The sequence below is a fragment of the Sus scrofa genome, chromosome 4 (genome assembly GCF_000003025.6).
Source record: "Sus scrofa isolate TJ Tabasco breed Duroc chromosome 4, Sscrofa11.1, whole genome shotgun sequence".
NCBI classification, from domain to species: domain Eukaryota; kingdom Metazoa; phylum Chordata; class Mammalia; order Artiodactyla; family Suidae; genus Sus; species Sus scrofa.
In genome coordinates this window covers 119,963,830-119,975,989 of record NC_010446.5, presented here as the reverse complement: position 1 = coordinate 119,975,989, position 12,160 = coordinate 119,963,830, and the positions used below count along the sequence as shown (strand labels likewise).

Sequence of the window (12,160 nt, the reverse complement as noted above, 5' to 3'; positions counted from 1 at the left end):
CCTGCTCAGCTATAATTCCCAGGGTTGGCTGTACTCACACTCGGTTGTGAATGAGTTTAATGCCTGTTCAAATGACAGTGATACAGTAAGTTGTCAGGGCAAGAAAAGTGTCTTTCCCCACTTTTCGCAGTGGCCGGCACATCTTAGGTCTTCCATGAATATTTGATAATTAATTAAACTGTACAACTCACATCTCAAGCAAATATACTATAAATATTTAGTAAAACAATTTATCTGTAGTAGTGTTGTATAAATATGAGATAATGTGGCGAATATATCAATTCCTGAAGAGAGTTCACTGCTATGGAAAGTACCTTCTTTCCAGCCATTGGATTATTGCCCAATAATGCTCAGGAGATGCTCCTTAGAGTATATACTTCACATAGACACAATGGAAACCAATCCAGGATTTCATATTTTAATTACAGATTCAGAGTATATACTTCATATTCTTAAAGAAACTGAAATTGCCCAAAATTCTCCTTTTGAAACCTATAACTAGACTTTAAGACTTCTACCAAAAATGCCCTTCTCATAAGCAGCACGCCACTATATTAAAATAAATACCAGTTATGTACTCAGAATTCATAGGGCGGAAGACCATCTAGATCCATCCAAGTCCCTGCTGCAGGTTGGAAGGTGCTACCTAGGTTTCAACACTCAAAAGGACATTCTTGGGTCCCACTGCTGGCTGGTACCTCCAGGACAGTGGAAGCTCTTTGGTTGGCAGCTGTTTTCAGGGCCAGTTCTAGGGTGATGTGAGCTATCTCTGTCACAAAATTTACGGGGCACTCACTCTCAGAGTCCTGCAATTTCTGTCTCAGCTTCCCAGCCAGAGTTCTGAATGGTTTCGCCTGGCCACACCCTTCTTTCTTAGTCTCTCTCATCCACAGTAGGAACTTACTCTACCCTACCTTCCGACTTCAACAGACCTCTTTGGAGAACCTGCTGGATGGAGAATGGGAGATACTCATCAATTCTGTTAAATCCAAATTCAAAAATCAGACTTTGTGGGATGGGGGATATTTGGCTCTAAATCCTTCTCCTTCCACCTAAAAATCTGTACATGATAGGCAGGTAGCCACTGATTTTCATTTCTTGAAGAAAACGATGGGAGTACAGAAAGCAGGATACGGAGTTTCTAGAATTCAGATTTGGGAAATCAGGTTTTCGAGGAAATTGAAAGAACTTGGTTGACTGACAGTGTGGATTTAGGAGATTTATACACTGAGTTAAAAGCAAATTTTATATTCTCCATTTCTACTTTCTTATCTAAACTATACAAATATTTTAAGAATATGGAAAGACAAAATGAGGTCAAAAGAAAAGAGAAGGGTCCAGAAATACTGGCAGATCCCAACAAAAGAGGATCAGTGTCCAGTTGGACATGGGGATGACAAATACTAGCCAGGTGCACAGAAATACCAAGCTGGAGGGCCTATCACTCACTAACTAGATGAAGCCCTAGGAGGTGGTGACTGACTATCAAGTTCCCCAAGCTCCAGTAATGGGAGGAACATTAGAATAATTGTCAAGTGTTCAAGAGTGGCTTCAAAGTTAAAAAGAGGTGGGGGACAGGAAGGGACCTGGTGAATGGGAAGGAAGGGTGACTCCACATTCCCAATGATCATTAATAGCAGAAAGATGTCATGAAGAATCAGCTGGGCTCAGCTCACCCTCAACACCTGCCACCAAATCCCTGGAAACTTAAGCTATTAGCTTAGAGAAACATGGGGCAGCAGGAGACAAACAAGGAAAAAAGAATTCTGAGAGTGACAGTGACCCAGGTCCCACTCTTACAAAAACTCAAAATAAAAATGAAGGTCAGTTACAGGAAAATAGAGGTTTTATTTCCTGCATGCCTGGGTTTCTAATCTAATATTTGTATTTTCCACATAAACAATGTATTTTTCACCTACTGAAGAAGTCAAGTTGCAAAGAATCTTGGTTTTGGTTATTTCTGTATTCCAGAAACTCCTTCAGGTACTGAGTCTATTTTTGGGAGAAAGCTATTGTCAGCAATCAGGAAAACAAGCTCAAGCTTGAGAAGCTGTTTTAAACTAGAGTGTAAGAAGAGGCCAGGGTAGAACAGGGATTGCTTTCTTACTGTGCATCTCGTCAAAAACTCATTGAATTTTGGAGCTTAAAAAGAGAAATCCATATTGTGAATTTGACATGTACCAATATTGGAACATGCACTCCATGTCAAATTTAACAGAGCCAAGCAGCTGGGGATCCAAGCAAGAATGACTCCATCTTCCCTTTCTGAATGAGAGCAGTCGACGGATAACGTTTTAAACTATGTGCATTTCATTCCTTAAGAGTCATGTAAATTTGAGAAGGAAAAAAACGGAGTCAGCAGACAAGGTACACTATGAGGATAATTTCCAAAGTACAAAAAATAACCATGGTCAGAAATCAGGTATTAGAGGCAAGGCCCGTTGACCTCTCCTTCCTTATTGGAACTCTCCAACTGTGCTCCTGGGGCTCTCATCTCACTCATCACAGTGCTTCTTGGCTGAATTCTCCTCTCTGCCTGATGTTCAGTGTCAGGCTGAGCTACACAGGAGCCTGCAGCAATAGGAAAGCAGCGTGCTTCCATGTACCTGTTTTATATGTTTTTATATTATTGATATATTTGGCATGATTTCTATTTTGTATCATCTACCTCAATTACTGAGTCTCTTGGTGACCCCCTTTCCATTTTTCACCTAACTCGCCTCTCCCTAATCCCTGCTCAAAGGTCCCAAAAGTCCAACCTCCACACTCTTCCCACTCTACACACTCTTCCTAGGTAGCCCTACCCGTAGGCTTTTAATTACCCATATGTATTCTGATTATTCAAAACTCTCCATCTCAATTTCTGACCCCTTTACTGAGGGACAAGTTTCAAACTAAACAGGATGTCCCACAGGGACAAGACACTCAAAAGATCCCAAGCTGAATCCACTCTTTCACTCGATTCATCCTATAAAAAACCAAATGCACACGTAAAATCAACTCCCGAGTCATAGTTATTTTACCTCCTGTTACGGAGGTAAAATCCATATGCTGAAATCCCAACCCTCAGTGTGATGGTATTAGGAGACAGGGCTAGAAGTGTGAGAAATGAATGTTTGTTGTTTAAGCCCACAGTCTGATATTTTTGTTATAGTAGCCCACACTGACTAAGACGCTTCCTAATTCCGCTCAAGCTTATCCTCTCTCTTGCATACCCACTGCCCTGGGCTTCATGATTCATCTCCCTGCCTTCTACGCCCGCCCAAGAGACCTTGCCTTCCCTCTTCCTTGTTGAAACCACATTCCACGTGAAAGCTAGCCTGATTCAGCTGAAGGCAAATGTGACCAACCCACACTGGTGATTAACATCCCTTCACTGTTCACCCTTTGAAAGAGTACTGTATGTTGATATTTCTGTCTTCTTCTAAAGAACGTGAGACCTTCTCAGCAAGACCTAAATCATACCCACCTTTACTCCAGAGTGCTAAGTGGTACAATGCCTGGGTCATTGTTAACAGACAATCAGTGCAGAAACAAAGGAGCAATGAAGACTGGAAGCTCATATAGGAAAAAAAAAGACTTATCTAAACCTATATATTATTTTAGTTATTTCCTAGAAGGAAAAAAGTCAGTGATTTGTTTTTATTTATTTATTTTTAAAAGCCTACTTAAAGAGCTGTGGTGCCAGACTGCATGGGTCAACCTCTAGTTCTACCATTTGGTTGTAGAAGCTTAGACAGGTTTCTTAAGCATCCTTCATCTTACAGGGTGGTTCTGAGGCTTAAGTGAGTTACTCATAGGAAGAACTCAAAATAAAACTGCAGTTAGCAAATTCTTAATAGTCTTAACATAGTGAATTATGGTTTATTCTCATTTTTATTATTTTACTTTGAGCACCTACTATGTGCCATGTGTTTAAAACAAATTAGCTAAAATTCTCAAAAACATATAAAAAATTTGACTATCTTTAATTGCCTTTCCTTTTCATTTTCACCTAGGATAAGTTTTCTCACTTGTAATATTTTCTGGTCTTTAAAAATTGCTAATGGAAAATGAGTACAAAATATTTATGTAATTATGATAGTTCAACATTTTCAAAAATGGCAAAAATAAACAGCAGTTATGGAACACCTGCTTAAAAGATACTGGAAATAACTGCTTCGTGCTTCATTAACCAGTAAAAACACATTTGCCAGCTTAAATACCCTACTGAATTCAGAATTTCTAATTATTACAAGAATGGTATTAATTTGGCAAAGAAATTCCTGGGTAAAAAATTCCAGAATTGCCATTCTTAGGGTACTTTTAGAAGGCCAAACAGATGCCTATTTTCTAAGACGCCTATAAATAAATAATATTTAACTAAATGCGATCTACTTTGATAATTTTAGACTACTGATTTTGTATATTTTATTCACCTTCAAGTGGCATTCAATACAGTGCCTGACATATGGTCGCTTCAAGGACTAAAGTGGAAAGAAAAAGGGACAGATAGAGAGAGACTCTGGGACTTCAAACAAAGCCAAACCACAACCCTGATGCAGATATGCAAAGAATGGTAAGGGAGTGTGTCAAATTAAAACGTAAAATGTAAAGGTATTATTATGGACTGAACTATAGGTATTTCCCTTCAAATCCATTTATTAAAGGCCTAACTCCCAGTACCTCAGAATGTAACTGTGTCTGGAGAGAGTCTTTACAGAAGTAATTAAATTAAAATGAGTTCATCAGAGTGGCTCTTATTTTGGTATATTGGTGTCATCACGACAGGAAATGTGGACAGATACAGAGAGAAGACCATGTGAAGATACGGGGAAAAAGCCATCTACAACACAGAGAGAGGCCTTAGAAGAAATCAACCCTGCAGACACCCTGATCTCAACTCCTTCGCCTCCAGTGCACGGAGAATGTAAATTTCTGTTCTTTAGGCCACCCGGACTGTGGTACTTTGTTACGGCAGCCCTCACTGACTAACACAGATTTTAGCAAATATTGTCAAATATACTTTCAAATTGCTTTTCTGGGAGTTTGTGCCAATATATATTTAACAAAGAAAGACTATCTCATTGTATCTTTGCCAATTACAAAAAAAAAATAAGACAATTTATGAGCTAACATTATACAATGAAAAGGCTGATTCCACAAAATAATAATAATGATAACAACAATAATAACAGAGAAAGGTTCTCTTTCTAAATAAACAATTTTAGAGTCTATAAATAGGACCTTAGAAAATGTATCTAATTTATCTGCATCACAGTTCTTACACATTTAAAATAAAAGATTTAGGCGTAGTAATCTTTAAAAGCATTCTAAGTTTGAAAATCACATGATTCCTTTTTCAGTGTCCTTCAACTGCTCACATCATTATACAGGATCATGACATAGTCGATTTATTCCTTGATCTAATCTGGACCATACTAGTGTCCTTCCAGGGACCTCTACCACAAGGGTCATGGTAGAATGAAGAGCTCCCAGAAGTGGAGCAAGGAAAACTGAATTTCAAATCTAGATCTGCTAGAAGTGGCTGTTAGCATCTCAAGTCATGTTGTTTCTCTGTATTTCCATCCTTTTTTTTTTTTTTTTTATTCAAAAATCTTTGCTGGCTGGCCAGTGACAGAAAAATTAAAAATCATTGAAAATCACACAAAATAAACTCACATGCGCACATACCCTCATTTCTATCCTCAAAGAGTGTGTATGTAGGAAAAAAAGAAAGTATTTAAAAATAAACTAAAATCATTGCATTAAACAAGACATACATACAAAGTACCAAAAGAGCTAATGTCAAATAAGCTAGTACTATTAAATTGGCTAATGACTCAGGAAAAATGAGTTTTGGAGAAATTAATTGTGGGAATCACATAGAAAGGAAATTCTTTTCTCAACCTAAAGATTTCTAGCCCCTAATACGGCATTTTAAATATTGCCTTCAAGGCTGTACTTGATCCCTACCTATGGCCTAACAATCCCAGCCCTGCGATTATTTTATGGGCCCAATTAAATAACATTGTAGTGATCATTACTCTCAGAGACTTTTTTTTTAAGGCTATACCTGCGGCACATGGAAGTTCCCTGGGGCAGAGGTCAAACTCGAGATGTAGTTGCAGACTAAGCCAGAGCCACAGCAACACAGAATCTGAGCCACATCTGCAACCTACACCGCAGCTTGCAGCAATGCCAGATCCTTCACCCACGGAGTGAGGCCAGGGATCAAATCCACATCCTCTCAGAGACAATGTCAGGTTCCTAACCTAAGCCACAATGGGAACTCCTACTCTCGGAGATTTTTCCCTTGCACTTCACCTGAAGATATAAGATGTTCACCTGTTTCTCAAATGCATATTTTACAACAGTTTTTATATACTAGTGTGCCCTTCTTCAGTTGAATTATATCTGCAACATGGAAACTCTTCTGTATCACTGTGTCATTACAAAATGATTTTAAGAGAAATCCTATAGATTTTTAAAGAAATTAATTTTGGCATCGAACTAAATTTGTATGACTTTTAACTGCGTCAATAGATTTTTTAAGCAGTAAAATTAAATACACTTTGAGATTATCCAAATATTAAATATTTAAGATATGGCAATCATAGCTGTATTTTATACATATTTAATTATATTTCAAAGTACATGTAAAAATTTGGCCTTACAACATACGAATGAGATAGTTTTCATCATGAAGTCATCTACCAGTAGTACTTACAAAGCAGTTCTTATCGGGATTTCTTTTCCAGTGTTTCTTATCCAATTTCTTGGCCAAAGTGGAATGAAGGGCTGCATGAGACTGTGTTCGAGGATTTAAAGCCAGGATACTCTGAAGACAGAATAAACAAAGAATAAGCATATATAAATACGTTGTCATTTAAAAAAAATCAAATCTTATTTTAGAATCCCCACACATACTCCAAAAACATATATTAAAAATGTTGTTTTGCCTTTCTATTATTGTAATTCCACGAAAAATTATCTAGTCATTTACTAGGTGATACCCTAGCTGATTTTATAAAAATATTTATTAATGATAATATGAAGGATTTCAAAAACATATAAAATATAACAAATGACTCTAAGTTTTATAATCAGTATTCTTAGAATGAAAAGAGAGGCACTTCACTCCAGATTTGATTTAAACTAGTATTACGTTTTTAGAGTTTTACAAGTTGCTTTCACATGCATTATCAAATTTAACTTACATGTAGCTAATATTTCAAAGTCCTGTCTTAAGCAAGGCTTTAAAACATAATCATTTAGAGTCTTCCAGAATGGTGGCATGAGGACTTCTGCAGCTCCAGCTTCCCAACAGAACAACATAACTGATAAAAATTAGCAAAAGTAAGAATCCTTGGATGTCTCCAGAAACTGTCTTAAAGTCAAAGAGCAAATGAAGAAAAATTTATTCAAGAAAAATCTACTAAAACTTAGTAAGAATGGCAAGGGTCTATGGCATTTGAAATGCAGTCTGCCCTCACCTTCCAAGCTCCCGGTTCAGCAGGACAGAATTCTATCCCAGGTGAGTTCAGCCAAGAGCACAGGATTCCCTCTGCCCCCAGCCTCTGGTTGAGGCTGTGGTATCTCCCATAACGAGGCAGGCCATTAACATTTCTCATCCCCTTACCCCACTCTACCAGCTATGCAGCAACTAAATTCCAGAAAGTGCAGCTGAGAAATCCAGAGCTCCTTTGCTCCACCCAGCCCCCACTCAACAGAGCAGAGCTCTCCTTCAGAAGTGGCACGCCAGTAACAATGGGGTCCTGATCACCATCATCTCAGCTCACTCATGGTTTGGAATAGCAAAATAGGAGAAGCAAACTGAGATCTGAGGATCTACCTATACGGGCCCTGCTCATAAAGCAGGAGTGTCATTGGATAAAAGCAGGCCACTGTAACTACTCCTAGTTCTGGACTGTGGTTCAGAGATTTTTTTCCAGAGAAAGAGGCAGCCCATAAGAACTGAAAGCTCTCCCCAAAAGAATTAGTTCATTTGAATTAATACATGGGAAGTTCAAGCATAAGCATATTCTCAAAAAACACTAAAGATTCTGATGCCAAACAATTAAGAGGAAGCTGGCAGCTTCATGAGAGCAGTAAACTAAATCATAAGGCAGTCAGTTTACCAGAAAGAAATAGCTAAGAATAGCTCCTGTAGGGCCAAAAGAAACCTCAAAGACTCACCCAAAAACTACCCCAGCAAAGGGATCCAAAATCTAATTGACTCAAACTGTGGAGCAACTTATATTCTGGGGAATTGTCAAAAATAGTAGACAAATCAACCAACAATCAATGGAGACTAAGAGCTGGGTGTAATACAAACACAAGCAGACAGTTTAAGAAAGGAATCCAAAGAGAAGGTAAAAAACCACTCATCCCAGAGTTACTGTGCACATGCCCAAGGCTTCACCCTATGTGAATGCTATCAGAGGTTCACACTTGGGGGAGGAGATGGATTTCGCTAACATAGCCCACCAAGTCACTGAACAAACACGCAAACAACAAAAAGTGCTCATTCATAGGGTGGGGATAGGGAAATTAGTATCTAGAATTGCTATAATATGTTATCTAAAATGTTCAGTTTTTGATGGAAAAAATTACAAGATATTCAAAGATATAGGATTATGTGATGCACACAAGAAAAAAAGCAGATAACAGAAACTTCAGGACAGAGGGTCCAGGTGTAAGATTTAGCAAAAATTTCAAAGCAACTGTTATAACGAAGGTATGATAACAATATCTCATCAAATAGAGAATATTCATATAAACAGAAATTATTTTTAAACTTCTGGAGATATAAACTATAATAACTTATATGAACAATTTGCCAAAGGAACTCAATACTATATTTGAATTTACAGATGAAAGAATGAGTGAATTTAATGAGAACTCAAGAGAGATTATGTAATCCAATGAACAAAGACAAAATATAACTTTTTAAAAAAAATTGGCGAAGCCTTAAAGATACGCAGTACACATAAGTAAACCAAAATACTGAAGCGGGATATCAGAAGGAGAGGAGAGAAAGGAGAAAAAAAATATAAGAAGAATAATGGCTGAAATTTTGATTTAAAAAAAAAGACAAAAAAATTAAACTATACTTCCAAGAAGCTCAAAAAAAAGAATTAGAATAAATGCAGAGAGATCCACAGACACATTAGTAAAAATGCTAAATTCAACACCAAAGAGAAAATCTTGAAGGCAACATGAGAAAATGACTCATATTGCACAAGGGAACTCCAAAAAGTTTAATGGTTGACCCCTCATCAGGAATAACAGATGTCTGAAAGTAATAGGACGAGATCTACAAAGTACTAGAAGAAAAAAATTGTCAACTAAGAATCCTATACTGAAGGTAGAACAGAAAGGAAACAGATTTGAACAATATTGTAAACAAACTAGACCGAATAGATACATATATAACTACATAGCTTCCAGCACCAGAAAAGAAGTTCTTAAATGTACACAAAACATTCTCTATGACAGACCAGACACTAGGCCATAAAACAAGCCTCAATAAATTTAAAAGGATTAAAATCACACAAAGTTGTTCTCCAATCACAATGAAATGAAATCAGTGATCAATAACAGGAAGAAATTTGGGAAATGTATACACAGAGTAAACATTGTGCTGAGAGGAGTCAGTTAAAAAATACCATATAATGTATGATTCCATTTATATCAAATGTCCACAACAGGCAAACTATAGAGACAGAAAACAGATGCTGTTGCCAGGGCCTGGGAGGTTAGAGACAAATGGGACATGACTGCTAAATGGTATACAGTTTCTTTTGGGGTAATGAAAACTGATTGTGGTAATAGTAACACAATTATGAATACACTAAAAGGCTTTGAATTCTACACGTCATAGGGGTTAATTGTACAGTATGTGAATTTCATATCTCAATAAAGCTGTTAGCTGAAAAATAATAATAATGATAAACACCAAATTCCACGTTCAGTGGATTTCACTGTGTACTGCATTCATTCTAATAAACATCACTGGGACTCATTTTATTAGCCCAATATAAATGAAGATTATTTTTAGTACTTGCTATATATGATGTACAAGATATTTCCTCAATCTATCAACTTAGATGTCTGTCTTCCAGACAAAAAAATATAATAGAGCTATGAGTTTTAAATGGTCTATTCCTTATGATGAAATAATGCCAAAGAAACCTATTAATAAAAGTCAAGGCTAAGAAAATATAAGCAATCTCATTTTTATACAAAAAAATGAAAATATCTTCTTATAAAACAGATGCAGTTTTTCTCTGGTTATTGAATCTGAACCATTACTAATCTCATACATTAATTCAAACTGATAAGTAAAAAGATGACATTTTTTAAAGGTAGTTACTGTGGCCAACATTTAAAGCAAAACAAAACAAAAAAATAAAGAAAGAAAGAAAAGAAAGGGAGATATTCAAGAAAGATGGCTGTATTTCTTTTAGTTTTTACTTCCACAATCCCCATTGTGATAAATGATTATGTTTATCTATGTCGGCATAGTAATGTAACTTTTGAGAAGAAACATTCTGAATGCAATTTATTGGATGCTTATCACAATAACTTTTCTTTTACACAGCCTAAGTAGAAAGTATAACACAACATGAAATATTGGGTTAACCTTTTGCAAAAAGGCAGTGAGTTGAATTCAATGGATCTTGGGTAAAAATAAATTGGATTGTGGAGAATGGTTACCAAGGATTTGACTTAATAATATCCCAAATGAAAAGTGATATAAAATAAAAATACAAGATATGAGTGGTTGAGAGCTGTTAAAAACAATTTTCCAAAGCAAGACTTTTTAAAACTAAAAGTCGATATCATCAATAACTAAGCAGCTGGCAGAATAATACAGGAGAGTTCTAAATTACATTCTTTCTAAGAAATGACCAAAGACAGGTCCTAACAGGGTCGCAAGGTCCCCTCTCAGGATAAATTGAGCACTTGCAGAGGCCCATTAACCCTTTCAGATATAAGGCGTATTACTTATAAAGGGAGGTTTTTCTCCCATGCAAAGAATTTGGCCTTTGGCTTTCCCAATCATTTTCTGTAACAAAATAAAAATGTACTAGTGAATCTATAGGCAGGAAAACAGAATTTGAGAAAATTTCATTGCACTGATTTCACTTAGGTTAAGAAATGATAGAATGTGATCCAGAGACAGATTTCCACTTGAGAGCAAACCAGAGGTATGTGTCCTTTACTTTGCTGTCTGTCAACGCTATTCTGGGAAGCAGCTGGAAGGCCACAACACACAAACTAGAATTCGGTATCTGAGGCGCCTCCTTCTCTTCTATCACAGAAAACGTATTGACCACAATCACAAACGCCTCACTTTACAAATAAAAGCCTTAGGTCTTAGCCCAGAAGTACTGGAACTGAGAACTGGGAGCTTGAATTCCAATTGCAGAAAGCCACTTGGGCAACACTTTCTTTCTAAAAATATGGCTTCGTTTTACACCACGATATCGATTATCCAAACATAATACACCATTAAGCTCCTTCATCCTCTACATTTAAATTATAAGCCAATGTTTCCCCTTCAGTACTGGTCATTACTTACTACAATTATGAGCCATTAAAATGATACACATACACTGACATTTTTTGATTTATAGGCCAAACTTAATGAATTAAGTTCTGTCTTATTTAAATTATGTTTACATTTTGGAGTTCCTGTCATGGCACAGTGGTTAACGAATCTGACTAGGAACAATGAAGTTGCGGGTTCGATCCCTGGCCTCTCTCAGTGGGTTAAGGATCCGTGAGCTGTGGTGTAGGTCACAGACGTGGCTCGGATCCTGTGTTGCTGTGGCTCTGGCTTAGGCCGGCGTCTACAGCTCCGATTAGACCCCTAGCCTGGGAACCTCCATATGCCACGGGAAGCAGCCCTAGAAAAGGAAAAAAGACAAAAAAAAAATTTGAAAAAAAAATTAATTATGCTTACATTTGTCTTTGATGACTTATCCTGAGTTCTCTGTAAATGTCTCCTACCTTGCATTGCATCAGGTAAAATAAATAAATAAATAAAAATTTCAAACATGCTCTTCTCATTTTCTTCATAATTCAGTATAAAGTCCGCAATTAAAAAAAAAAATTGTACTATGCTGCTGCCATTCTTTTCCTCAATAAATATTCTCAGCTAACAGAAAAA

The 12,160-nt window shown here is 36.8% G+C and overlaps 1 protein-coding gene across 1 annotated transcript in view; it reads right to left on the bottom strand.

The window, feature by feature from the left end:
* Positions 1-12,160, bottom strand: part of DPYD (dihydropyrimidine dehydrogenase) — a 780,991-nt gene that overhangs the window by 736,472 nt on the left and 32,359 nt on the right. Inside the window, 1 exon segment of the mRNA NM_214044.2 lies at positions 6,710-6,820. Coding sequence (NP_999209.1) covers positions 6,710-6,820 — 111 coding nt within the window.